Source organism: Diplotaxodon limnothrissa, linkage group LG12 (genome assembly GCF_057381915.1).
Source record: "Diplotaxodon limnothrissa isolate DT_005_m linkage group LG12, D_limnothrissa_male_GT1.1, whole genome shotgun sequence".
NCBI classification, from domain to species: domain Eukaryota; kingdom Metazoa; phylum Chordata; class Actinopteri; order Cichliformes; family Cichlidae; genus Diplotaxodon; species Diplotaxodon limnothrissa.
In genome coordinates, this window is record NC_140607.1 from 38,229,363 (window position 1) to 38,256,232 (window position 26,870).

A 26,870-nucleotide genomic window follows, 5' to 3' on the forward strand; every position below is an offset into this window, starting at 1 on the left:
CAGTCAGTCATAGTAGATTTTTATAAAAGTGTGTTTGCTGTTCCTGAACTGTCAGTGTGTTGTCTCATCACCAAGTAAACAGCTCAGTTAGATAAAGCCTGGAGATGGTGATGAGCTCCTAGTGTTTGTTTCCAGTTTTAAGCTTACAGAGATCATTTGTGCTTGAAGTACTTTGAGGTCACAGAGCTCGTCAGCAGTGAAGTTTACTGTATGTTACAGAGCCACGTGAGATTAAAGGCTGAAAGGTTATAAGACAGAGTGCTTCATCTGACTCTTTTCATTACACTTAAGTCAGGTAAAGCATACACAGTCTGCCCTGAGTGAAAATCAATTATTATGAGTTATATTTGTGTTGAGATTTGGTGAGTTTATTCCACTGCACTGAACTGAAAAGCAGATTTATGGGTCTGAAATGTCACCAGTGTTTCTCTGTGAAGCAACGATTCAACATACAGGTATGTTTGAGCTGTTCCCATATCTTTATCTTCTGACAGCGTGACCCCAGATACATGTTAGTACTCTGGGAAACTTTTTTGTGGAAGATCAGATTTCCTCCATGGTTTTGATTCGGTCTCTTCTAAACTACACAAACATCCTTGTGTTTCCGTGTGTGCGTGCAAACGGGCGCACATGTTGGATTTTATTGAATGTGCAGCTTCGTCACATTTTGCCTTTCTTCATCGGTTTTATTGAAACACATGATGGACAGCTTGCTTGTGTGTCTTCAGCGGTATGTGGTAAAAACGGTTTTCAGCTCCATTGCAGCATCTTCAAGTGTCACAATCGCACTGAAGTGTTCAAGAGGAAGGTGAGACTTTCTTACAATAAGGACATGACAGCATTGGAGTGACTTTTAGAAAAATCTTTCAACCTCAGCGTTAAAACACTGCAGACGTTAAAACTGTTCTAACTGGAAGCTCATCGTACCACATACTGGACATGAGCACTACTGTCTCTGCACTGGCTTGTTTTAGCCTCTTCGCCCTGACTTACAGCATGTTGTACAGTTTCATGTTTGCATGAAGCATTTTCATTTGACTCGGTGTTTTCTGCATGCTGGAGTTTCAGGAGTTCAGATCCTCACTCCCACTCTTCTGTTCGACCTGATGGTTTTATGACTCCAGCTGATTTGCACAAGTTATGAAATGAGGTATGAAATGAGCATGCGAGCGTCTCTGGAGCCACTAATCTTTCCAAAGAGAAAATCCAGGGCAACGCGCTGAAAAGATCTACTATTTGAACGGCTACTGTTGGCACATCTTTGTGCACAAAACAGTTCCTACAATAGCACAAACCACAGTTTACAAATGAGTGAGTACACGGACGTGTGTCTACACACAGAGCAATTTGGTCTCACCTAAAACTATTTCTCAAATGGTAAGTATCAAAATTTGAATAAATGCTGATAATTACGCGTCAAATGTTAATTTAATGTATATAAATCGGATCGTTTTCACCTTTAAACGCTTCCTGTGCTGCAGGACAAACGTCTAACACTATCACAGATTGTTTAAAAAAAAAACCCGCACATATGACGTCACATGTGCAAGTGTGTGCGTGTGTGTGGGGGGGGGGGGGGGGGGCACTTTTCACGCTACCCGACCCACAAATGTAAGCTGCGTTTAAGTGCTAGTGCAGAACTGGGACATCTGGCCTTCATGGGAGACTCCTTTTTTTTTTTTTTTTATTAGTAAAGCCATGTTTTGTTGTGTTTTTTTTCTCACTCTTCGACTACAAAACCTTTATCTGTCAATCACAGCCTTCATATGGAAGCCCAAGAAAGTTAACATATGGTTTAATGTGCTGCTGATGCTACCGGTTGGATACTGGACGCAGCTGCAGGCAGGAGAACATCTCTGAAGTGAGTTCATGCTCACTAATCTATTGAATATGTGGGATATAGATATAATCCCGGTCATCTTTGATAACAGCCGACTGGCTCGGAGAGCTTAAGGACTATTAAACAGTCAGTCATAGTAGATTTTTATAAAAGTGTGTTTGCTGTTCCTGAACTGTCAGTGTTTTGTCTCATCACCAAGTAAACAGCTCAGTTAGATAAAGCCTGGAGATGGTGATGAGCTCCTAGTGTTTGTTTCCAGTTTTAAGCTTACAGAGATCATTTTTGCTTGAAGTACTTTGAGGTCACAGAGCTCGTCAGCAGTGAAGTTTACTGTATGTTACAGAGCCACGTGAGATTAAAGGCTGAAAGGTTATAAGACAGAGTGCTTCATCTGACTCTTTTCATTTCACTTAACAGTCAGGTAAAGCATACACAGTCTGCCCTGAGTGAAAATCAATTATTATGAGTTATATTTGTGTTGAGATTTGGTGAGTTTATTCCACTGCACTGAACTGAAAAGCAGATTTATGGGTCTGAAATGTCACCAGTGTTTCTCTGTGAAGCAACAATTCAACATACAGGTATGTTTGAGCTGTTCCCATATCTTTATCTTCTGACAGCGTGACCCCAGATACATGTTAGTACTCTGGGAAACTGTTTTGTGGAAGATCAGATTTCCTCCATGGTTTTGATTCGGTCTCTTCTAAACTACACAAACATCCTTGTGTTTCCGTGTGTGCGTGCAAACGGGCGCACATGTTGGATTTTATTGAATGTGCAGCTTCGTCACATTTTGCCTTTCTTCATCGGTTTTATTGAAACACATGATGGACAGCTTGCTTGTGTGTCTTCAGCGGTATGTGGTAAAAACGGTTTTCAGCTCCATTGCAGCATCTTCAAGTGTCACAATCGCACTGAAGTGTTCAAGAGGAAGGTGAGACTTTCTTACAATAAGGACATGACAGCATTGGAGTGACTTTTAGAAAAATCTTTCAACCTCAGCGTTAAAACACTGCAGACGTTAAAACTGTTCTAACTGGAAGCTCATCGTACCACATACTGGACATGAGCACTACTGTCTCTGCACTGGCTTGTTTTAGCCTCTTCGCCCTGACTTACAGCATGTTGTACAGTTTCATGTTTGCATGAAGCATTTTCATTTGACTCGGTGTTTTCTGCATGCTGGAGTTTTAGGAGTTCAGATCCTCACTCCCACGCTTCTGTTCGACCTGATGGTTTTATGACTCCAGCTGATTTGCACAAGTTATGAAATGAGGTATGAAATGAGCATGCGAGCGTCTCTGGAGCCACTAATCTTTCCAAAGAGAAAATCCAGGGCAACGCGCTGAAAAGTTCGTGTGCGCAAGAGGAATGTAAACGCTGACTATCGTGCGCAGAAACAATGCGTGTCCGCACTCCTCGTATCTGTGTCGGGCTGTCGCTCTCAGGGAACAAAAGTCTGGACTCGGGCTTGTGCAGCTCTCTTTGTTCTGCTCACATCCTTGTGTTTGTAACACTATCGTGTCATCGCTGCAGCGCTCAGTGTGCACAGCGGGGCCACACCTCTCCGCTACATACACTCCCCCCACGGCTGTCCACGCGCAGTTCCGCGTTGCTGCCGCATTTAAATCCTGCAGAGTTTCCTCAAACCCGCAGTTCCAGCGACTCACCGGCACTATGTCCGACAGCAGCACCTTCGACACCAACGTGGTCACCATGACCCGCTTCGTCATGGAGCAGGGCAGGAAGGCCAAAGGCACGGGGGAGCTGACCACGCTGCTCAACTCGCTGTGCACGGCGGTGAAGGCCATCTCCAGCGCTGTGCGCAAAGCTGGGATCGCCCACCTGTGAGTGAGCCACGTTACACACGCCGTTGGGTTTGGAAGTAGCCGTTACGGCCCTGCCAGCACTGTTCCGTACTTGAATGCAGCGCTGTGTAAAGCCCTCAGCGGCACGCAGGGCTCCAGGGTCTCTGCGCCAATCAGAAAGCGCATACCTGGAACAGACACGCCCATTTTATGAGACATGCTTCGGTCCACAGGTGGTTATTACTGCGGTACTTGTTTTTTTTTTTTAACCCCGAACCAGTCGGGGAACGGGCCAGCTCCTGCTCACTTCTGCATTTGTCTTTATTTCTCCATCTCCGCTGGTTTATGTGAAGTAAGAGAACATGTTGCATGTTGTTCCTGCAGAACTGCGTCTCAGAGGAGTAACGAGTGTTTCAGAAGTGCAGCGTCACGCTTCTGTTACTCTTATTTATCCAGTCTGATGGAAACAAGGAAGTCTCTGTCATTTAATTCCACACAAAGACGTCTTTGTTCAGTATCCAGAGCAGCCGCAAGTAGTCCCAGCAGTTTCACTCAGGCAGGCTTACTGCTTTGTTACTACCTGGTGTGTGTGTGTGTGTGTGTGTGTGTGTGTGTGTGTGTGTGTGTGTGTGTGTGTGTGTGTGTGTGTGTGTGAACTTTTCACGCTCACTTGTTTTTGCTTTTTTCAGTTACGGCATCGCCGGCAGCACCAATGTGACGGGCGATCAGGTGAAGAAGCTGGACATCCTGTCCAACGATCTGGTCATCAACATGCTCAAGTCATCGTTCAGCTCCTGCGTGCTGGTGTCTGAAGAGAATGACAAAGCCATCATAGTGGAGCCAGACAGGAGGGTAAGTGTGAGACCAGGTGAGATATTTGAGACTTTGAGCCTAACCGGGTTTAACGCTCCAGGTTCCTCTAAGAACCCACCGAGCCTGAAAAACCTGATCTTATTTGTGTGGGACGTTTTCTGAAAACTGAGACGGATCATTCAGATATTTCTAAGTTGACCTTTTTAAAAGTTCCTTTAACAGTGAATTCCACATCATCCGAGTGTAACGTCCAGGGGAAATCTGCTTTGTAAAACCTTTGGAGCAAACTCAGAAACCAACTATTTTCTATGACATCTGACAGTTGCATAGATACAGTCAGATTCGGTGATCATCAGGTGATCAGTGAAATTAGATAAGGCCTCAGATTCGCTGCCCGGAGGCGTTTCAAGGCAGCTGTTGAGACGCCTCTTTGTAGAAGTAACTCTCTTGTATATAACACATCACATAGTCACTGCATGTTTTTCTGCTTCTTCAGGGGAAATACATCGTGTGCTTTGATCCTTTGGACGGCTCCTCCAACATCGACTGTCTCGTCTCCATTGGCACCATCTTTGCCATTTACAAAAAGGTACTAGCACAGGGTTAAGAGCTTATGATGAAACTGGTTTGTTCTTGATTTAAAAACTTAAAGTGTTGGCAAACTGTTTGTATTGGATTTTACAGCTGCATCACTTGTAGATGTTTAAAGCAGGGACTAAACTGATTTTAATGCAAACGCTCCACTGATGTCGAATCAGGCAACAGAATCAATAATGACACGACTGATGCCGTTTCCCTCAGACCACAGATGATGAGCCCTGTGAGAAGGACGCTCTGCAGCCCGGCAGGAACCTCGTGGCAGCGGGCTACGCCCTCTACGGCAGCGCCGCCATGGTAGTGCTCTCCACCGGCCAGGGAGTCAACTGCTTCATGCTCGACCCGGTTAGCGCTCTTTTGAAGGTTTCGCGTGTTCCACATAGAAAAGCTGCAAACTGATTTTATCTACAAACATGTTTTTGTTGTTACTGCTTTTTGCTCTTTAGGCGATCGGGGAGTTCATACTGGTCGAGCGGGATGTGAAGATGAAGAAACGAGGGAAGATTTACAGCTTGAATGAAGGTTATGCAAAGTACTTTGACCCTGCTGTCACAGAGTACCTGCAGAACAAGAAGTTCCCTCAGGTAACGCAGGTGTCCAGACATGTTTGTCTCCAGGGGGAAATTTATACATTCCAGCAGTATCCACAAACATGCTGGATATACAATAAACACTAAATACTAATAGTGCACACTGATGTATTTTTACCGTAGACCTCGTCACTAAGCAGATGTTGTTTTTGACGCCCCTGTAGGACGGCAGTGAGCCCTATGGCTCCCGCTACATTGGCTCTATGGTGGCAGATGTGCACAGAACGCTGATGTATGGAGGGATCTTTTTATACCCAGGAAATACGAAAAGCCCCAAGGGAAAGGTAAGGTCCTGCAGCTGTATGTAAAAGATGGATGCAGTGTAGGCGTCCGTGACATCAATGCTGTAGCACCTTAAAAAAAACTTGGAAAACGTGTCAAAACTTGAGTTCCTCGATTGGCCCCTCAAGGCTGGGATCAAAATCAGCTCAGTTCCCACAGATGATTACAAATGATTACAAGCAGAACTAATGTCTACAGTGTTTTTGTGCAGGTACATAGATGGTTTGGGGTCGATAGTTTGTCACTCAGCTGCAGGTAGAATATAGGTTTTTAAACTCACCCACTCTGGTAAAGTTTAAAGTCCAGTTAGCTGAGCGACGGGTTTGCTGTCCGCCTTCACAGATTTGAAGTGTTGGTGCTGTCGGTGCTTTTTGGAGCATTTCTATTTGAATTATCTGACAGAAACTTTGACCTGCTGTGAGTTACAGATCATTCCACAGCATGTCTTTATCCTGTCTTCCTTCTCTCACCCCAACCAATCACAGCAGATGGCCCCGCCCCTCCCTGAGCCTGGTTCTGCTGGAGGTTTCTTCCTGTTAAAAGGGAGTTTTTCCTTCCCACTGTCGCCTAAGTGCTTGTTCATAGCACTTAACAATCATATGATTGTTGGGTTTTTCTCTGTATGTATTATTGTAGGGTCGACTTTACAATATAAAGCACCTTGAGGCAACTGTTGAATTTGGCGCTGTATAAATAAAACTGAATAGAATTGATTTCCAGTAGTTTGTGCTTCGGTTACGTTGGTTTAAATGAGCATTTCAGTCTGTTACTTTGCACTAACTGGCAGGTATTATTTATGGCTGATGAAATCAGCTTGCTCACTTTGACATTCTGGTTCCTGGTTCTGAAAAGTGAAGCCGGTACAGCCAGAGGTCTGCAGGAAAACGCCCCCCTGACCTGAGCTGGCCGATAGTTTGACTCATACTGGAGAAAAACCATTTTGTAAACTTTGGTCATTCAGGAGGATTCAGCAGCTCCTCTGTAACGGTGCCTAAAACCAAAAAACACATCTGACAGTTTAAATGTGATATATATATGAAATTACACCAAAAGGCCTGTTTATGAACTATTGTAGCAGACTGTCGATTACATTTAAAGCACAAAAAGAAGATCTTTACATGAACAGGAGGAATGATCTCTTCTAGAAAATCCTGGTCCAGTGTTCATTTGTGACTTCTCAATTTTTTTCCTTCAAGCACTAAAATGCTGAACGAGCCTGTGAGTTTTCCAGACTTTCTCATGAGCACTTACACCTTCCCTCCCCTCTCGCTCAAAGCTGCGCCTGCTGTACGAATGCAACCCCATGGCCTTCATCATGGAGCAGGCAGGCGGCATGGCCTCCACGGGCTTCGAGAACATCCTGGACATCCAGCCTGAGAGCATCCACCAAAGAGCTCCTGTGGCTATGGGCTCCAGCGAGGACGTGCTGGAGTACATCGCCATCTGCCAGAAACACGCCAAGAAGTGAGACCGCACGGGACTCACACAGCGGTCCTCCTGTTGGGATGCACGTTACCGCCTCTGTAATGATGGTTTTTATGTAAAAATGGGTTTTAAAGACCAAAAATGTGAAGAGATTTGGAGGCACGGTGTTTTCATGCCACGTTAGCGCTCCCATTTTTAAGCGGTGCTTCATAAGTTCACATACTGCTAAACAAAAGCTACCAAAGACCAAAAATGTGCCAAAACACACAAACGCACTTCAGTCTGAGACCTTTGCTCCTCAGTTTACCTCCAGTTGTGCCTTAAATCAAAGACACATTCCAGATGTGCAAAAGACCAAAAACAGCCTCTTTGCAACCAAACGCGATTCTTTTATTATGTGAAATAACAGCTGTTTGGAACAATGAAGTCTCTCAATAAATGATAAGAACGAGTGAGTGTTTGATCATTTCAGACGTGTGTCATCATCTCACAGTTATTCAGTTTGTGTCCCTCGATAATATCTTGAAATCTTCAAGTTTAGGGATGGGTATCGAAAACCGGTTCTTGTTGAGAACCGGTTCCCACTGTTTCAATTCCTTGGAATCGTTTGCCATTTTTGCAAACGATTCCCTTATCGATTCCAGTCGCCCCGAATGACGTCACCACGTTGCGGAGCGTCATTTACCTGGCAGGAAACATGGCGCCTAAGCGGCTCAAACGCTCAAAAGTTTGATTATACTTTATGAGAACCGATGACAACAGGGCAACTTGCAAAGTAGATATTTCATTTAAGGGAGGAAACACTACGAATATGCAAAAGCATTTGCTCACAAAACACGCGATGACACGCGTTTTTAATTCCGCTCCGGACTCGTGACTCTCAACCCAGCAGCAGCGCTAACGTTTGCACGTCCTCTCCCGTTAATGCGGCAGGTAAATAATCAACTAACAGTGCATATTATGTTAGCGCAATCTGCCTTATTACAAGACCTGCCATTACTGTACATGTAGGTGACCATGATGAGAGAGACAGAGTCTGGCTGGCGCTCGCTGGCAGTTCTCGCTGCAGTCTACCGGTAGCGTCTCCTTTCAGGCCAGGATAGACTGTCACCGAGCAGTGTCTAAGTTTGTGGTCAAAGGCTTGCACCCATTTGCCACAGCAGATGCCCCCGATTTTTGGTAAGTGAATGTGTTTAATTGTAGGCAGGGACATTACTGGATATTCTTGTGTAATTGCCACAGAACAATTTATGTTATACTTTGTTATTGCTACAGAAGAATGTTGCAGCTTTAAGGCAGGGATGACTCCTGGAGTTGCTTTCTCACTGCATATGCTTTATTTCACAATCAGATCGATTCGATAACAAAAACATACAGCAGCTCCTCTCCTACTCCTAGCCCTTCGCTGCGGTGGAAAAAAGAACGACTTCAATCCCCTTCAAGGAACATACGTACAAAATAGTTTTCCTGATACACCAATGGGGCGTTCAATGCCATCTTGTAAATATGAGTACTCTGGCAGAGTAACAGTTCAAATGAAAAATACACCAGAACAAACAAGCAAACAAAAAAAGAAGTGTGGGGTACCTTTGAACCAATGAACAAAGTATAACAATTTATACTTTTTAACATAACCCGACCCCGTCAATATGTGATATGTCTCACAAGAATATTTATTTTATTATTTTACATTTACAATTTTTTTTCCTGGGGTCCCTGTGACACCCCATTGAAGAGCCGTAGGCTGGATCTCTCAAGATCTCACTGTTGGGTTTGTAAGGCCATGTTACTCCTAAATTTCTATCTTGTTCAAAGAGAAGATATAAAACAAAGCTCTGAGCTAATCGACCTTAGTGTTCTCCTTTTTTAAAAAAAAAAAAAGAATCGATAAGAGAATCGATAAAGAATCGAATCGTTAAACAGAATCGAAAATGGAATCGGAATCGTTAAAATCTTATCAATACCCATCCCTATTCAAGTTAGAGGCTAAAGTTCAAAGATACTTATTTCAGTGGAGTCGACCTTTAAGCCGGGGTCAGCTGAAGCTCAGAGAGCCGACTGACATTTAAAGCTCACTTGATCTGCTGTTGTGCTAAAACACGGCTGCAGAATCGAATCTGTGTCCCCGAGCCTGTAACACAAAGACACACAACATCAAACTGAAACAAATACTTCAGCTTCTTTTTGTAGCAGCTGAAGTGTCTTAAACCTTAACCTCAAAGTCAGCCGTGATTATTTTTGACTGTAAACCTGGATGCATGTTTAGAATCTGCTGCAGACCTGCTGTCAGGTTCATGTGAGGTTAAACGTCCCAAAGAGCTGCCACGTCACCCCAGCCTCGGGCGCCTGTTGTCAAACAGCCTGTAAACCTGTTGCCTAAATGAATTAAAGAGCTGATAAAAGTGTTGTGCAGGATTAAAGCGTGCCAGTCTGCAGCTGACACCCGACACCACCTACACACCCGCTCTTCCACTCGGCTGTGCTCACAAATAGATCAGCTCAGCTTCACAGTTCTGGGCACGTAAAGGACGAGGCTCATAATGAGGAGGCTCAGTCGTAGCTTGCTGCCCAGCAGGAAGGACAGAAGAACCAGGATCCGGCATGTCGGACCAGTCGGCGTTTGAGACGGACGTATGGACCCTGACCCGGTTTGTCATCGAGACGGGGCGCCAGGCTAAAGGGGCGACGGGTGAGCTGACCCAGCTCATCAACGCCATGCTGACGGCCATCAAAGCAATTTCATCTGCTGTGCGTAAGGCAGGCTTGGCCCACCTGTGAGTATCACCTACGTACAGAGACAGTTCAGCATGCGGGGACAAAGCTGTGCGTGAACTTTGCTGTTGGAGGTCGGCCTCCGTCACAGAGCTGGTGGAGCGACTGGCTGTTTGTGTTCAGTGTAGGAGCCGTCACAGATAAATCTCCTCTGATTTCAACACTGCACAATAAGAATGAACGGAGGCTTTGTGCTGGATAAAGGTCGCACCGCTGCAGTGAAAGCAGCACACACAGCTTTGTGTGATTTCAACACTCTAATCGTGACTTTAATAAAAGATGGTGCAGTGAAAGGACGGAGCTGTGCGCATTGTTAAAATTCTTTAAGGGCAGGGGTGTCAAACACGCGGCTCCGGGGCCAAAACAAGCCCATCTGAGGGTCCGAGTTGGTCCGCTTCACGACTGAAGTGTGAACAGAGCAGCGATTTTAAGATCTGGACAAATGGCTCAAAACATAAAAGCATAAAATGATTTAGTGTGAAGTCACAGATCTGCTGGTCCGACCGACTGGAAACATTTACCACATTTAATTAAACAAAGCTCGTTTTTCTGAAGACATGTCATCATCATTTTTCATTGGATATCTTAATAAAAAGTGTCCATGTATGTCATATTGTGCAGGAGTGTCAGTGGTGCAGCCCGCCTCAGGTCAATGTGGGGTCGCAGGCGTGACCCTGACAGCCCGCTTTACAGTTTAGTGTGTCTGGTTTGTTTAAAGCTGCAGGCGGATCCCAAAGCACCGCCTGCTGACATCGTGCCCGCCCGTGAAGAAAGCATCATCATCAGAGAGCTTACATAACCAATCACAGCTCAGCTTTGTTGGCAGTGAATGGAGTTCGCTTCACACGGGATCTCCAGTTGAAGAAACCACTGTGGGGGAAAATGCAATAATGAATTTTTCTGTGACTAACTGAATTTCTCAGCTCAGCCGGATGTGAGCAGGTTTGCTCTCAGTCAGGTGTCCTGTGTGTGGGCGTGGCTAACGTGTGGCTGCTGATTGGTCCGTGCAGGCAGGGTCTGGCGGGCGCTGTGAACGTGACGGGGGACGACGTGAAGAAGCTGGACGTGCTGTCGAACGACCTGGTCATCAACATGCTGCGGGCCTCCTACAGCACCTGCTGCATGGTGTCTGAGGAGAACAAGGAGCTCATCGTCACCCCCCAGGAGAAGAGGGTAAGCAGCCACCTCACAGCCAGGTGTCTCTGTTCCACCCTCACAGGTGAGTCCATCTTTATCCTCTGATGAATCACATCTGTGGTGATGGGCGTGACCTCGTCCAGTCAGTCAGGACTGGTGTGACACCTCACCACATCTAAGCCGGGGAGATCCAGCTCAGTATGAAGAGAAGATTTTGCACAACGAGGAGCCGAGCTGTGGAGCATCGAGCTACTTTACAAGCTTCAAGGTTTTCTTTTAATTTGTCACCATTTTAAACCAGACAGTCGGTCCGTGTCTCATAATCACAGCACTCAGATTAAATTCAGTCAGCACAATACAGCTTTGTGCTGTTATCTTAAAACTCAGTCAGATTTCTCACACTTGAATTGATTTATTATGGCAGAAGAATTCAGTTAGAGTATGAAATTTAAGGTTGAGGAGTAGTTGTACCGGCGGATGTCCACAGTCCGGAGTTACAGAGAAAAAAGAAATGTTCCTTTGTGCACAGATTTATGGCTCTAACTGTATTAATCACCCACAACATCGCAGGTGGACGAGTGAAACTCCTGAACGACAGCTGTTGGATCTGGATGTTTGAATGACATCATGCATGTTCTGTCTAAGGAGCTCGGAGACAAAAGCCCTGTGGGAGTGTCCCCAAGAGGGTCATGGACCCCCTATTGATCCTCCACCTAACTGTACGAGCCACGGTGTGAAAACGGGTGTAGGTCACAATCAGCCAAGGTTGCAGGTGAAGCCCAGCCCCAGGCCCAGGATGTGAGTGGGCGTTCAGGCGTCTGGGAACGATCTCAAAACTGGATTATAGATGACAGACGGTTGGTGTCATAAGCCCCGCCCTCTGTTCACAGATGGCGTTCACAGTGGACATAGATGCTTCTTTCACTCCTCTTTCAAACCATCTGTCTTCTCTGTCCAACATGTGAACATTGGCATCCTCAAGAGTGACCTTTGACCTTTAGATGCAGGTGGATGGCCGTGTTCTGTACTAATCGCTCACCGGCTCCAGTGGTGAGCGAGTCATGTGATCAAATATGTGGGACGTGTTGGTTCTTTCAGTGGCTGTAGTGACACATTAACACAGCACACTGAGTGATAAACACGTTATTCTGAAATAATGATTCCAGTCTAACAACCGACACTTTGTTTATTTCCTGTTTACTTCCCGTCTCTGCCCCTCACCCCCAGCACTGGTTTTAGATGGCTGCATGACTCATTCACTTTTATTTGGAATTAATTTATTATTATCGTCATATTTCATTATTTAGTGTGTTTCTCCACAGGGGAAGTATGTGGTCTGCTTCGACCCTCTGGACGGCTCCAGTAACATCGACTGCTTGGCGTCCATCGGCACCATATTCGCCATCTACAAACGGGTGAGTCTGAGCTCAGAGTCTCGCCGAATCATCTGCATCACAAACATTTTGCTCCCGAGTCAAGGAAAACAGCCAAATCCTGGTACTGAATGAAGTCACAAGTATTTCAAACCATCAACAGTAAAATATCTGAGTACATTTACTGTGATTACTTTAAATATATTTTCATTATACAGCTTTTGTGCTATTAAGTTACTTATTAGTTACTTGGGTAAACAGTCGCGCATCAATGATGCTGTGCAGTAATAACAGGACACACAGTGTCCACACTGATTTTATTCCTATTTAAATATTAAGATTTCCTGCGTCTCCCACCACACGCCTTTTTATCGATCACTCCGCTACCACGTTTTTCAAAATCCAGGAAATGTTCTCATACTGTGAAGCTGCCGTCTGTAACAGAACCATCTATGTTGCTCAAACACACCTCGAGTCTTTAAAGGCTTCTGGGATTTTCAGAAACTTCAGATTTCTGCAGGGTCGAGGTGCAGTAACATCCTGCAGACACAAGAGGGCGCTGCTGCCCAGCTAAACCTGGCTTCTGAGCGCTTCTGATTATTTACAGCTGCAGCCTGCTGAGCTTTTTCAACATTGCACAACACCCAGACAGGCCTGCGTGAGGTTTATACCATGAACCCTGGTGTGATTCATCCACATGTTTTATTCTGAAATGAGAAAAACGTTAATCTGATGTCAGTTTGTGAGTTTTTGGTTGGATGCTACAGTCTTTGTCCACTGAGGCACTCAGTCTGTGAGCAGTTTGCAGATAATCTCTCAGGTCTGCTGTTGTTTTTCCCTGCTGTGATGTTCAGATCTCAGAGGGGGAGCCCACCGAGAAAGACGCCCTGCAGCAGGGCAACAACATCGTGTGCGCTGGCTACGCCCTCTATGGCAGCGCCACCCTGGTGGCCCTCAGCACAGGCGCCGGGGTCAACTTCTTCACGCTCGATCCTGTGAGTACTGCGGTCACAGGTTTCCACACCTCCACAGAGCGCCACGTGACGTTACCTGAAGGGCCCTTTTCTCTCATGGCTCCTTGTGTCAGTGATAATCTCATTAACTCGTGGTTAATCCCTCACAGTCGTGCTTTTCCCGTTTCTCTGGTTTATTGTTTCTGCCGAAGAAAGCAGACACGATGCTGTCAATCATCCCTCGTGAGGCACATCTGCACAGTGGAATCACAGGACTGTAGACACACGTCAATCCTTTTAGCTTTGCCACAATGTTTCTGGCATCTCATCTCTGATTAAATCAGTTTACATCATCTCACTCGTGTCACATTCTGGGTTTCAAAGGTAAAAAGAGTCTAAACAAAGATCACGTACACATCTTCTCATCATTTTTCAGCATCTTGGGTCTTCTTGTCTCAAATATGCAAATTTCCTGATGCTTCCTGTTTTACTTCCTGTCTGTCTGAGTGTTTTTATTCCTCTCACCTGATGCTTCCTGTTTCTCGTTCTTCAGTGAGCGCACGAGTCCCGTCTCCCTCTCTCTGTTTTCCTTCTGTGAGTTTTCCTGTTTCAGCCTGCGTCCTTCATCACGTCCTGCTTTGTGTTTTTGTCTTTTGTTGTTTAGTGAAGAACTTTGATTAATCAGCTTTTCAATAAACTTCACTTTTTCTTTGATATTGAGTTTTTTTGGTCTTTAAAAACATTTTGATCAGCCTTTTTAAAAAGCAGGTTTAGTTATGATATCGTTGAAGAAATGAGTCTCGATGCAAACAGAAATGTAGGAAAAAGAATTTAGTCCAGAAACCTCCGGAGGTCTCGACAGCTGGAGAGAGTAATGTTGTATCATCAGTGTTTACAGTCGTGTGTAATGCGGCACCTTGACTTTGTAATTTAAACACCTGAACTCTTCGACCTGAGGATTTTGCTCTTAAAGGAAGGCACTGGCTAACATCTGGATTTGACCCTTTGGCGCTGGTTCACTTCTGCTGATGTTTTTCTATCCTGATCATTTCTATTGTTTCCACTGAACGTCTAACTGTTTTCTTATCAGGGCGTCGGCGAGTTCATCCTGACTGAAAGGAGCGTGAGGATCAAGCCCAAGGGGAAGATCTACAGTATGAACGAGGGCTACGCCAAGTACTTCCACCCCTCCATCAATGAATACCTCAAACACAAGAAGTACCCCGAGGTAAGAGCGTGCACGGCGTCCCACTGACTCAGAGCGCGTTGATGGTTTTAAATGTGATACCTTTAACTGAAGCTGCAGTAGAAATGCGAGCTATCGACCCACAGCGCATCTGTTCAGGTCTGCCGGCTCAAAGCTGAATCTAACACTCCTGCAGCCACAGTTCACACACAAGCAGCTGCTCGCACTCATCATGTGAGTCCTGACGAAGCATCCGCAGGGCTAGAACACATTTACAGACTCACAGGCACAGAGAACATGTTTGTTGGTCAGTCTAGTGTTATGGTACGTGTATACTTCACTGTTAGACTTGCTCAATAAAACCATTTCATTTGCTTGTTGGAGAAATTACTTCAACCCTATATGCACATGCAGTGCCTTCTGGGTGATTTACAGTAAAAGACTCTCAATGCATTTGTGTAGCGAGAGCAGGTAGAGGTTACCTATGCCCTGAAACATGTGACGGGCAGTCAGCGGAGCGTGACCGGTCGGTCAGGCTGTAGGAAGGAGTGGCGGCTCGGTCAGCTGAGCTGCAGGATGGTGAAACAGCTAATGTGAGTGCACATCCTGTTCCTCAGGAAACTGCAGCAGCTTCTCAACTGGAAACTCTGCCTGCACACGCACACTCAGCACTTTGTGAAGCCTGCGCTTGTCATGAGCGTCCTCTTCATCAGCCCGGGATTCGCTGATGCTCTCGTTTTCTCATTTCAGTTTCCTTTCCCTTTGATTTTTCCTAAAAAGCAAAACAAAACCCTCCTATGTGCTTTTAGAATAACTGAAAACTCAAATTAAAAGTGGTGCATTGTGTCACGTGTGAGACATGACTCTGTCGACGCTTCGTGGGTTTGGTTTCAAACACAAAGACCAAGAAACTCCACACAGCAGCTACAGGATGACGTCTCGTCACACGAATCTATAGGAAAACAACCTCTGTGGGATTATGTGTATTAAATGTAACGCTACCATAACAAACTAGCACTCTTACATGTTCACACAGCATAAAACACACACACACACACACACACACACACACACACACACACACACACACACACACACACACACTAAGGTGGGTATATTCGAGGGTGGTTTTGTGTTTTTGCAAAAGTCCATTCTGCACACGCTGCAGTTCCCATCAGGCCGAGTTTGCGTCACAGCAGATTTTCTGCTAATATCTCTTCCGTGAACACTCATTCATTCACATTACACTTCACACAGCGCATCATGAGCCAGCACAATCCGTCAGTGACCACAGAGTTACTCACACTCTGTTTCTTTATGAGGCAGCAGATCTTCAGTCACGAGGTTAAAGTGAAATCAACACTTTCTGAATGCCGCGCAGGGAAGTTTTCAGTCTCTGCTCCTTTTTTAAACCCGTCAGTTTCTCACCTGCATGAAGGATCGTTCACAAATGTAACGTCTGCATTTGAAAAAGCTTTATTTGTTTACAGCGGAGCAGCCGTACAGAGTCAGGTGACCAGATTTCAACACTAAACAAAACTCGCCCTGATCACTGCTCCCAGATCAGCACCCCTGCTGCTCAGGACGTCTCTCTCAGCATTAATATGCTTCAGATCATAAATCATACGTTCACACGTCACACCCTCGATAACTTCCCCTCACTCTCTGCTCGCTGCTCTTTCTTGTGACTTCGTTATTTTATTTTAGGTAGTTTCGCTCGAGGTGGATTTTTTTCTTTTCTTTTCGTTTTGATCGTGTGTCATGTTTGGGAAGCCCTGCTTTACTTTGCACACACACACACACACACACACACACACACACACACACACACACACACACACACACCCTTATGGGATGTGACTCAGCAGGCACATGACTCTACATCATGTCGTGCCGGTCAGAACCTCGCTTGGTGGGAACTCCACACACCTTCGACTGCTCGCGTCACATGACGTCGTCACATTTTAACCTGTTAAACAACAAATTCTGAGAATAAAGTTCACTGAGAAGAATATTTAATCACAAAGTCATTTCATTCAGACGTTACTTACAGGTCAGTTTTTAAAATGCACTCGTAGTGATAAAGCTGGAGTGTTGAACTCAGGTTTGCCACGCTGAGACGCTGGTCACATGACGCTGTTGCTCTACAGCTCTTTGTTTTTAAATGGTTGTAATATCTGTAATATACAGTTATTTGACAGTGACCACAGGAAGTAGATAAACTAACGCTTTACATCCAAGAATCAGCCAACATAAAATACCAGTCACAAACTGGGAAAACTGTAAAGGTCACAGAATCTCTGGGAATGCTAATGCTAATGGAATCTGTGTGTTTAAATTTATTTCTTAAAATAAACCAAAATGTGATGTGGAGCATAGAAAATGTGAAAGTCACATTTAGTTTAGTGACATTTAAGATGAATTTCTCTCCTGCAGGACGGCAGTTCGCCCTACGGAGCGCGATACGTGGGCTCGATGGTCTCAGACATTCACCGCACCATCGCTTACGGAGGGATCTTCATGTATCCGGCCAATGAGAAGAGCCCAAAGGGAAAGGTAACCACTGAGAAGGCTGCAGCTGTTCAATGGGGACTCGCTGTGCTTTTGAGTGGCTTTGCATGATTTACCAATCAGAATAATGCTTATTTATCTTACACGGGGCCTTGGTGTAGCAGGTGTGCCTGACATGAAAGTGATATCGACTCTCACTGACATCACGCAGAGCCCAGAAGAGGAAAAAAAGTTTTCAGAGCAGTCTGAGGTCTGAGGTTTTGGCTCTCGGGGATTTCTTGCTTATACACTGAACTCATTATCTGAATCTTTGGCTGTGTTTAGTATCAGCACGCATCAGTAACAGTGTGAAGAGCAAAGCAGGTCCCCTTTAATGGGTTCACTCCACAAAAGAAGAAACAAACGTGTGTTTCAGTTTTAAATTTGTTTTAACTCCAAAAGTTTGATTGAAGTTTTTGCTCCAAAATGAAATGACTCTGACTGTGACGTGTGACCAGACACTGCCGTGGATGTGTCCGTGGACTAATCCAAGGTTGTCCTGAGATAAATGAAGCTCAGAGGCAGCAGAGACTGGTGGTAAAGAAAACCCACAAACCTCATGTGTCAGTGTGCATCCAGGCAGCTTCCCTCTGTGAGCGCTTCGAACACAACATCTCTCATATTTCCACCATTATTTCCTGGGCAAACACGAGCTACAGCTGCTGAGCGCCAGTTTCAAAAACAGCAGCAAATAATAACTCTTAACATATGATTAATATATTATAAGATGTAAACTGAATACAGGGGAAATCACAGGCAGCAGGCAGCTGTGAACAAACCTGTGCACTGCAGTGAAGACGGGAATATGAAACTCAGACTGTCTAGTTTCAGCACATAGTCACGACCTGCTCGTTCACTGCCGGTGTTATTATTGAAATACTGACGAAGAGCATTTAAAAGTAACCTGGAAACAAAAAACTTTCACATTTTGGCCAAATTTAGGGTATTTTTTTAATGCTTAACAAAAGCACCACGTAAACTCCCAAACATGCCCCCCATCAAAAAGTTAATGTCTTTCACAAGCAGGTGTCTGAATTCTGATCTGACTGATGTATATAGCTGAATGTAACAAATACAAATATAACACTAAATGGTAAATGTATTTGAATAGTGCTTTACACATCCACCCATTCACACACTGGTGATGGCAGCTACATTGTAGCCACAGCCACCCTGGGGCGCACTGACAGAGGCGAGGCTGCCGGACACTGGCGCCACCGGGCCCTCTGACCACCACCAGTAGGCAACAGGCGAAGTGTCTTGCCCAAGGACACAACGACCGAGACTGTCGGAGCCGGGGCTCGAACCGGCAACCTTCCGATTACAAGACGAACTGCCAACTCTTGAGCCACGATCGCCCCTTACACTAGATCAAATGCTCCAGCTGAGAGCTTGTAGTGGGGATAAAACACATGCCGTCAGCGTGCCATAGCGCTCCAATAAAGACACTCTATATGACCTTTGGAGGTGAAGTTCTGTGTGCTGGACAATCACCAGATGTGTGAATCTGCACAGCAGTTTTATTGCCCCACAAATCGAGCGAATTTTTCTGATGACTCTGCGGTGGTTGGATGCATCAGCAGGGATGATGAGACAGAGTACCGGGCTGTGGTCGACTCCTTTGTCACGTGGTGTGAGCAGAATCATCTGCAGCTCAACGTGGCAAAGACCAAGGAACTGATCGTGGACTTCAGGAAGACCAGGAAACACTTGACCCCTGTTTCAATCCAGGGGGTCAGTGTTGACATTGTGGAGGACTATAAATACCTTGGAGTACACATTGACAATAAACTGGACTGGGCTAAAAACACCACAGCACTTTACAGGAAGGGCCAGAGTCGTCTCTATTTTTTGAGGCGACTGAGGTCCTTCAACATCTGCCAGAAAATGCTGAGGATTTTCTACGAGTCTGTTGTGGCCAGTGCGATCCTCTATGCTGTTGCATTCTGGGGGAGCAGGCTGAGGGTCGCAGATGCCAACAGACTTAATAAACTAATCCGTAAGGCCAGCAATGTTGTGGGGATGGAGCTGGACTCCCTCAAGGTGGTGTCGGAGAGGCGGATGCTGTCCAAGATAAAGACAATGTTGGATAACACCTCCCACCCACTCCATGACATGCTGGTCAGTCACAGGAGCTCGTTCAGTGAGAGACTGAGATTACCCATGATGCACCACTGAACGACACAGGAAATCATTCCTGCCTGTGGCTCCCTGTACAACGCATCCACTTAACACACTGTTTGCTGCTACAGCTACACATGTTTCTTTTACAGCTATTTATTTATGAGTGACTTATGTATGTATGTATGTATATATATGTATATATTGTACTATTCTTAGTTAGTGTATTGTCTGTCAAGTCTTAATGTTGGTTTAAAATGGAGCACTGTAACAAAAAATAATTTCCCCCAGGGATCAATAAAGTATTCTGATTCTGATTCTGATGAATGCACTGCGTTCTGGTTTTTCATAAGTCAGCGCTTCCAAAGCACAGCTGTGAAGAAAGAGGAGAAGGCTTTCTTAAAGGTCGAGTGGCGGTTGAAAGGTCACGAATCAGAAATGGTTTATGTGGATTTGATGGACACAAGAAAAGGAAATGCAGCCACAATAAAAACTAAGAAACTACTCCACTTCCCAATTCTGAGAGAATTTTCTTCCTTTTTTCTTGTTGTCATTCTCTAATATTGCCAGGAATCAGCCCACTACATGTGAGAGTCAAAGAAACAAGCGTGTCTCAGAAACAGATGAGTATCCGGTCTTTTAGTCTGCTGTCATCAGCTGTTTCCAGGTCCAAACTCCGCTTCAGGTCCCAAAGTCACACGAACACTGTGACATCACTGAGAGTTAAAAACTGTCTAAATTCTTTCACCTTTAATAAAATGATCAGCGTTGCTGCTTTACCAGGTGTAACAAAGTTTAACATCCAGGCATCCATGAAAACAGAATTTATTACATTTAACAGAGTTAGAAGTTAGCAGGAAGTTAGCTCGCTAGCTTCCAGCTAAACATGATATAGCATGTTCTGACTGAGAGATTAATGAAAAATTAAAATGTACAGCTTTGCTGTCACTTCCAATGTGATATCCTAAGACCAAGGAACCACGGAGACCATGTTTAGCTCACAGTTGCTTCTTTATTAAGAGAACCGGGGCATGCGCCCCCACAGACTGAAAGCTCCCCAACCACTGTTGCCCCCTGGTGGACAAATCCCTGCCACAACATAACATTCCTCCCCCCTTAAACTGGAACTACTCTGTAGTTTTAATCCCTACAGAAAATACCCATAACCAAAAACTTCACCTTTATAAAAAAAAATGCAACAACCCCGTCCCCAGCCTTTATTGAAATTTCACTCCGGAATAGTGAACCTTTAGTCCAACAGTCTTAGGTTAACCTATAACAGTTCACCGTAATCACGGCACAAAGTCTCTCAGGTGCTCCGGCTTTCTCTTGGTCCTTTGCGATCGCCGTAACCCAGTGGCAGGTGATTCCAGCGAATCACTACTCTCCATATGTGGCTTCACCACTGGTGTAACTTGCACCTCTATGTGTCTCTCATCCTCGTCTCCTGTCTCAGCGCTGATGTTTGGGGCTGCCTTTGGGGGCTCGCCTGGGTGGCCTTCAGGCATTCCTGCTGCCAGGCACGGCTCCAGGCGGGCAAACAGCTGATCGACGTGACGCCTCACCACTGTCCCATTGCCCAGCATCACCAAGTAGGAAACAGGCCCCGTCATCTCCTGTATAAGTCCTGGTATCCATTTGGGTCCTCTGCCATAGTTTCTGGTATATACTGTGTCCCCAATAACAAACATGCGTTCCTTGGCATGTCTATCATGATACCGTCTTTGGCTATCTTGTTTTGCTGTCACTTTTTGTTTCAAGTCAGGGTGTATGAGATCAAGAGTACACCTCAACTTCCGGCCCATCATCAACTCAGCGGGAGACTTCCCTGTTGTGGACTGTGGTGTGATTCTGTAACTAAACAGAGCCCTGTTTAACTTGGTTGCCAGTGTGTCTCCAGTACTCTTTTTCATGAGTTCTTTGAACGTTTGCACTGCTCTTTCTGCTAACCCATTGGAGGCGGGGTGATATGGAGCGGAGGTGACGTGAGTGATTCCGTTCTTTGCCATGAACTCTTTAGTTTGTGCACTTACAAAACACTGGGCATTATCTGAGACCACCATCTCAGGAAGGCCGTGCGTGCTGAAACAATTTCTCAGGCAGTCTATGGTTGCAGCTGCTGTAGCGGATGGAACTGTATACACATCTAACCATTTGGAGTGGGCGTCCACTATTACTAAGAACATTTTACCCAAAAACGGGCCAGCATAATCGATATGTATCCTTCTCCAGGGCTTTTCTGGCCACTCCCAGGGGTGTAGCGGTGCCTCTTGTGGCCTGTGTCTATGTTCTTGACATGTACTGCAGGACCTCACCTTGTCTTCAATGTCATTCTCCATATGCGGCCACCACATGTAGCTTCTGGCCAGGCCCTTCATGCGGCTCATTCCTGGGTGTGACTGATGTAGCTGTTCCAAAAGGGGGCGTCGACCTCGTTCTGGTATCACCACCCTCGCCCCCCACAGCACACACCCATCCTGCACACTCAGCTCCTGTTGTCTCTGTCTGTAGGGCTGAAAATTAGGATGCTGCGTAGTGGGCCATCCTCTCATAGCATACTCACGCACTCTGGAGAGTATGGGATCTTTGGTTGTCCATCTTTGCAGCTGCTCAGATGTCATCACGCCCTCCTGGTCCTGATCTACCATCAACACTTGGTCCTCAGCTGCCACCTCTTTAGGGAGGTTCTCTGGAAGAGGGAGACGACTCAGACCATCAGCATTACTGTTATTTTTGCCTTCTCTGTATTTAATGACATACTCATAGGCTCTTAATAACACTGCCCATCGCATGATCCTCTGTGACGCCATCTGAGGGACGGCCTTCAACTCATGGAACAAACTTATCAATGGCTTATGATCCGTGATAATCATGAACTTCCTGCCGTACAGGTACTTATGAAAATACTGTACACCAAATATCACAGCCAATCCTTCTTTATCCAGCTGTGAGTAGTTCTTTTCTGCTGCATTCAGGGTACGCGATGCAAACCCAATGGGTTTTTCCTGACCATCTGGCATGCGGTGAGCTAGTACTGCTCCCACTCCATAGGGGGACGCATCGCAAGAAAGAATTAAATCCTTTTGCTCATCATAGTGTACCAATACACTGCTTGACTGCAACAGTTCCTTTGATTTGCCGAAAACCTTCTCCTGTGCTGGTCCCCAACACCATGGTTCCCCCTTTCTCAGAAGCTTGTGCAGTGGGGCCAACAGTGTGGACAAGTTTGGCAAGAACTTATTATAGAAGTTCAACAACCCCAAATAAGCTTTGAGCTCTGTCACTGATTTTGGGGGTGGCGCCTCCTGCACTGCTTTCACTTTTGCCGGCACTGGATGTAAACCGGTCTTATCCACCCGATGTCCTAAAAATGTCACTTCCTTCTCCATGAATTGACATTTGCTCCTTTTTAAGCGCAGGCCCGCCTCCTCCAAGCGCTGCAGCACTCCCTCCAGTGTTTGAAGATGTTCTTTGTCATTCTTTCCCGTCAGGATGATGTCATCCAGATACACTGCGACATTGGTCAGACCTTGCAACACACTCTCCATGGTGCGCTGAAAAATGGCAGGACTTGAACTCACACCAAATGGCAACCTGGTGTATGTAAACAAACCCTTGTGTGTGTTCACTGTGACATACTTTCTAGATTCCTCATCAAGTACAACCTGTTGATATGCGTGACTCATATCTAACTTGGTGTATTTTTCTCCTCCCGCCAGCCCCGCTATCATGTCCTCCATTCGTGGAATGGGGTATTGTTCTACAGGCGACACCTTGTTAACAGTCAGTTTGTAGTCACCACAAATTCTGGCGCTGGAGTCTGGCTTTAGTATGGGTACAATGGGTGCGGCCCACTCTGAGAATTTCACTGGTTGGATGATTTTCTCCTCCAACAGTCTCTCCAGTTCCTGCTCCACTTTCTTTTTCATAGCAAACGGAACTGATCGGGGCTTATAGAAGCACGGTTTGGCATCCTTAGCTACATGTATCTTTGCCGCAAACCCCTTCAGCGTTCCCAACTCATCCTTAAACACTGTTTCATGTCTGGCCAGTATCCGCTGTAAGGCATCCTCTCCGCCTTCGATCTTATGTACAGGTTGCCAGTCTAATTGGAGGGCCTTAATCCATCCCCGACCCATCAAACTAGTTCCAGCCCCTTCAACCACCACCACATCCAGTGTTTTCTTACTGTCTCTGAATTCCACCTGCACTTGGGCTGCTCCCCACACGGGTACCTTGTGGCCTCCATACGTTCTCAGTTTGATTCCACACTTGCTTACTTTGGGCGCCTTACTGCCTTCAAAAAGTTTTTTAAATGACTCCTTCGACATGATAGTGTAACCACAGCCTGTGTCTACTTCAAATGTCACATTCTGTCCATTTACTTTTAGCTTCTGTCTGATGGGTTCTTCCCTTGGGATGCTAATCTCCTCATGCACATTATACATAGTCACACTTGCCTTTATGTGGTGCATTTCAGCTCCTTCTTCCTCACTCTCCACATTCTCCTCTTCCAAGAAATGGGCTTGTTTACCTTGTCTGCCACGCCCTCCTTTTTGTTCCATTTTCATTCGGCAAACCCTTTTTATGTGTCCCACCTTTCCACAGTTGTGGCATTTTTCTGAAACAAACCTGCAGTCCTTGGCCACATGATTTAGTCCTCCACATCTGTAGCACTTCCTGACAACCTGTTGTGACGTCGAGCCGCCGTCCTCCATCTTGTTCACGGCTCCTAATCCTTTAGTGAATCGCGACTGTTCTGTCATGCTCTTCAAATCCACAATGTCTCTGTTAGCAGCCTCCATTGCTTGAGCAAACTTCAGCGCCTTTTCAAATGTTAGCGAATCCTCTGCTAACAATCTGCGCTGTATTCTGTCGTCGCTTATTCCACATACTAAACGATCCCGCAGCATCACCGTCAGGGAGTCTCCAAAGTTACAGTCCTGTGCGAGCTTCCTCAGCTCCGCTACATAATCGCCCACACTTTCCTCCGGCCTTCTATTTCGTGTGTTAAACTTCCACCGCTGCACAATTTCACTCGGCTTAGGGTGAAAATGATTGTTCAACAATCCCACCAACTCAGCATAAGAACGATCCCCTGGCTTGACCGGACTGAGTAGGTTCCTAATCAGGGCATAGGTCTGTGCGCCCACGCAACTCAACAGTACCGCTCGCTTCTTCTCCTCCTCCTTAATATCATTCGCCACAAAGAAGTAATCCAAAATCTCACAATATTCCTCCCAGGATTGCAGCTCGCTGTCGAACGGTGCCACCGAGCCCAAAGTGGTAGCCATTATTCCACACCGAGGGTTACGCTCCACTTCCCACAGATGCTAGCGCTGTACCACTTGCCAACCTCAGTTCATAAGTCACTTAGCACGGTGTAACTTCACAGCAAAACCTGGCTTTTACCCTCGTCGCCATATGTGATATCCTAAGACCAAGGAACCACGGAGACCATGTTTAGCTCACAGTTGCTTCTTTATTAAGAGAACCGGGGCATGCGCCCCCACAGACTGAAAGCTCCCCAACCACTGTTGCCCCCTGGTGGACAAATCCTTGCCACAACATAACATCCAACATAAATGAAGACAGAAACTAAACAGCAGTGATGTTTGTAGGGTTAGCTGGTATATAATGATGTGCTACGTGATCGCTAGTTACACAGCTATGTTAAATTCAAATTCAAATCTTATTTGTCACATACAGTCATACACAGTACGATATGCAGTAAAATGCTTAAATAACTGCTGTGACCTAAAGAAAAAAAGACTATGAATAGGATAGGAAATAAATATGGAAATTAAAAAGGGTAAATTTAACTGGGAAAGAATAAGATAAAATATATAAATTAAAGTTGAAAATAAGATAACTGTACAACAAAATACACAATATAGAAATATATAAGAATGTATGAGGAAAAATAGAACAATAACAGCAGCTGAGGATAAACACAGTGAAGCTGGAGGATGAACACTAACTTTTTCCCACCCGGTAAAAGTTAACAGGAGCTTGTTCAGGTTAAACAGATACGAAGCATTAAAACATGTTAAAAACACAACAGCCTTAATAAACATTTGGACCCGGATGCAGGGTTCATGCGTCATCACTTAGATGACAACAGATCGCGCTGGGACCTGTGCGTGTATTATGTGAGGTTATTGGTGCCTCTGATTGTTAGTCTGGGGTTCGTATCCTGTTTGTTGCGTGTCCAGAGTCCAGCACTCATTCAGCTTTTTATCCGTGATAATTAAAAACTAAACATGAACACGAGTCTGTCCTGATGATCGCCTGCGACATGTTGGTGGTCATCTGCAAACTGTAGCTACACAAAACTGGAAACGTGCTGTTGTGAGCCTCGGCTGCACTGTGAGGTGGTTATCAGTCTCAGAGTGAATATTTACCATCTTTAGAAATGATTCAGCGGTTCAGATTCCAGCTGTGACCTTTAGCTGTAAACAGCTGCGCTGATCTTTTCAATATTAACGCAAGTGTGTCCTTTTTTTCTTCTTCTCCTTGAAGCTGCGGCTGCTTTACGAGTGCAACCCCATCGCCTTCATCATCGAGCAGGCCGGTGGCCTCGCCACCACGGGCACTCAGAGGATACTGGACGTTCAGCCTGAATCGCTCCACCAGCGGGTGCCCTTTGTCGTCGGCTCACCTGATGACGTCAACGAGTACCTGTCCTTCGTCAAGAAGTTCTCATAAAGCTGCGGGAGCCTCGATTGGCTGAAGATTCTTAAAATGTGGTTTTCTCACAGTCGTGACCTGATGTTTTCTGCTTTAACGGTAACAGCTAAATATTCAGCTTAACCTTAAATAAATAATTAGATTTATTAACTGTGACATCATGATTTATGAAAGCGCCTGTGTTGGGTCATATATGCTGCATAAAAACAAAGAAATATGACACCAGAAAGAATCCGGGTATCATTGTTTTTGACTCTTTTTTTTTTTAGCAAAAATCCTCTGACTGTTGCCACGTGCTCAGAGGGACATGTGATTTTAGGGTTTCCTCTGCACGATCGCAGGGCCTTTAGCTTCCAGCATCCTCCAGCTGCAGAGGCCACTGTGGTTATTTAGTGCTAAATAAATAATAAATTAAATAGAAAAGTGAGAATTCACATATCTTTAACAGTTGGCCTTAAAATACCACGAACCAGTACGACAGTAATCAGCTGGGTTTTTGTTTTGTAATCTAAAGCTATCACCATAATGTTCCTAGCATGAATGTTAACTGAGGTTTCATCCTTGTTAACATCTGGTAATCAACCAGTAGAAGTCAATAATGATCATCAGTCATGAAGTGTAGTTTTTAGGTGCTTTTTATACTTGAAATATTTGGTGGTTTGAAGTAAAGAGCCTCATCTATTGACCAGAAGGCTGTTGGTTTGATCGCTGGCTCCCCCTGCTCGTATGTTAG

At 45.3% G+C, this 26,870-nt stretch overlaps 2 protein-coding genes across 2 annotated transcripts; both read left to right on the plus strand.

Moving 5' to 3' along the window:
* The first annotated feature begins 3,517 nt into the window (after positions 1 to 3,517).
* Positions 3,518 to 7,443, plus strand: fbp1a (fructose-1,6-bisphosphatase 1a). Its single transcript, XM_085367610.1, has 7 exons — positions 3,518 to 3,687; positions 4,338 to 4,500; positions 4,958 to 5,050; positions 5,263 to 5,403; positions 5,505 to 5,642; positions 5,813 to 5,932; positions 7,207 to 7,443. Exons 1-7 carry the CDS (start codon positions 3,518 to 3,520, stop codon positions 7,396 to 7,398), a joined length of 1,017 nt encoding a protein of 338 aa, XP_085223736.1. The 3' UTR covers positions 7,399 to 7,443.
* Positions 7,444 to 9,883: 2,440 nt separating this feature from the next.
* Positions 9,884 to 26,368, plus strand: fbp2 (fructose-1,6-bisphosphatase 2). Its single transcript, XM_085367611.1, has 7 exons — positions 9,884 to 10,129; positions 11,138 to 11,300; positions 12,587 to 12,679; positions 13,492 to 13,632; positions 14,681 to 14,818; positions 17,213 to 17,332; positions 25,970 to 26,368. The coding sequence occupies exons 1-7, from the start codon at positions 9,957 to 9,959 to the stop codon at positions 26,153 to 26,155; spliced, it is 1,014 nt and encodes a 337-aa protein (XP_085223737.1). The 5' UTR covers positions 9,884 to 9,956; the 3' UTR covers positions 26,156 to 26,368.
* The last annotated feature ends 502 nt before the right edge of the window (positions 26,369 to 26,870 follow it).

Bases quoted from the DNA above. Each gene is read 5' to 3' on its own strand.
- fbp1a (XM_085367610.1), top strand. From the start codon at position 3,518: ATGTCCGACAGCAGCACCTTCGACACCAACGTGGTCACCATGACCCGC. The intron at 3,688-4,337 runs GTGAGTGAGCCA...TGCTTTTTTCAG, and splicing joins AAAGCTGGGATCGCCCACCT to TTACGGCATCGCCGGCAGCA. The intron at 5,051-5,262 runs GTACTAGCACAG...CGTTTCCCTCAG, and splicing joins TCTTTGCCATTTACAAAAAG to ACCACAGATGATGAGCCCTG.
- fbp2 (XM_085367611.1), top strand. From the start codon at position 9,957: ATGTCGGACCAGTCGGCGTTTGAGACGGACGTATGGACCCTGACCCGG. The intron at 14,819-17,212 runs GTAAGAGCGTGC...TCTCTCCTGCAG, and splicing joins AACACAAGAAGTACCCCGAG to GACGGCAGTTCGCCCTACGG. The intron at 17,333-25,969 runs GTAACCACTGAG...TTCTCCTTGAAG, and splicing joins AGAAGAGCCCAAAGGGAAAG to CTGCGGCTGCTTTACGAGTG.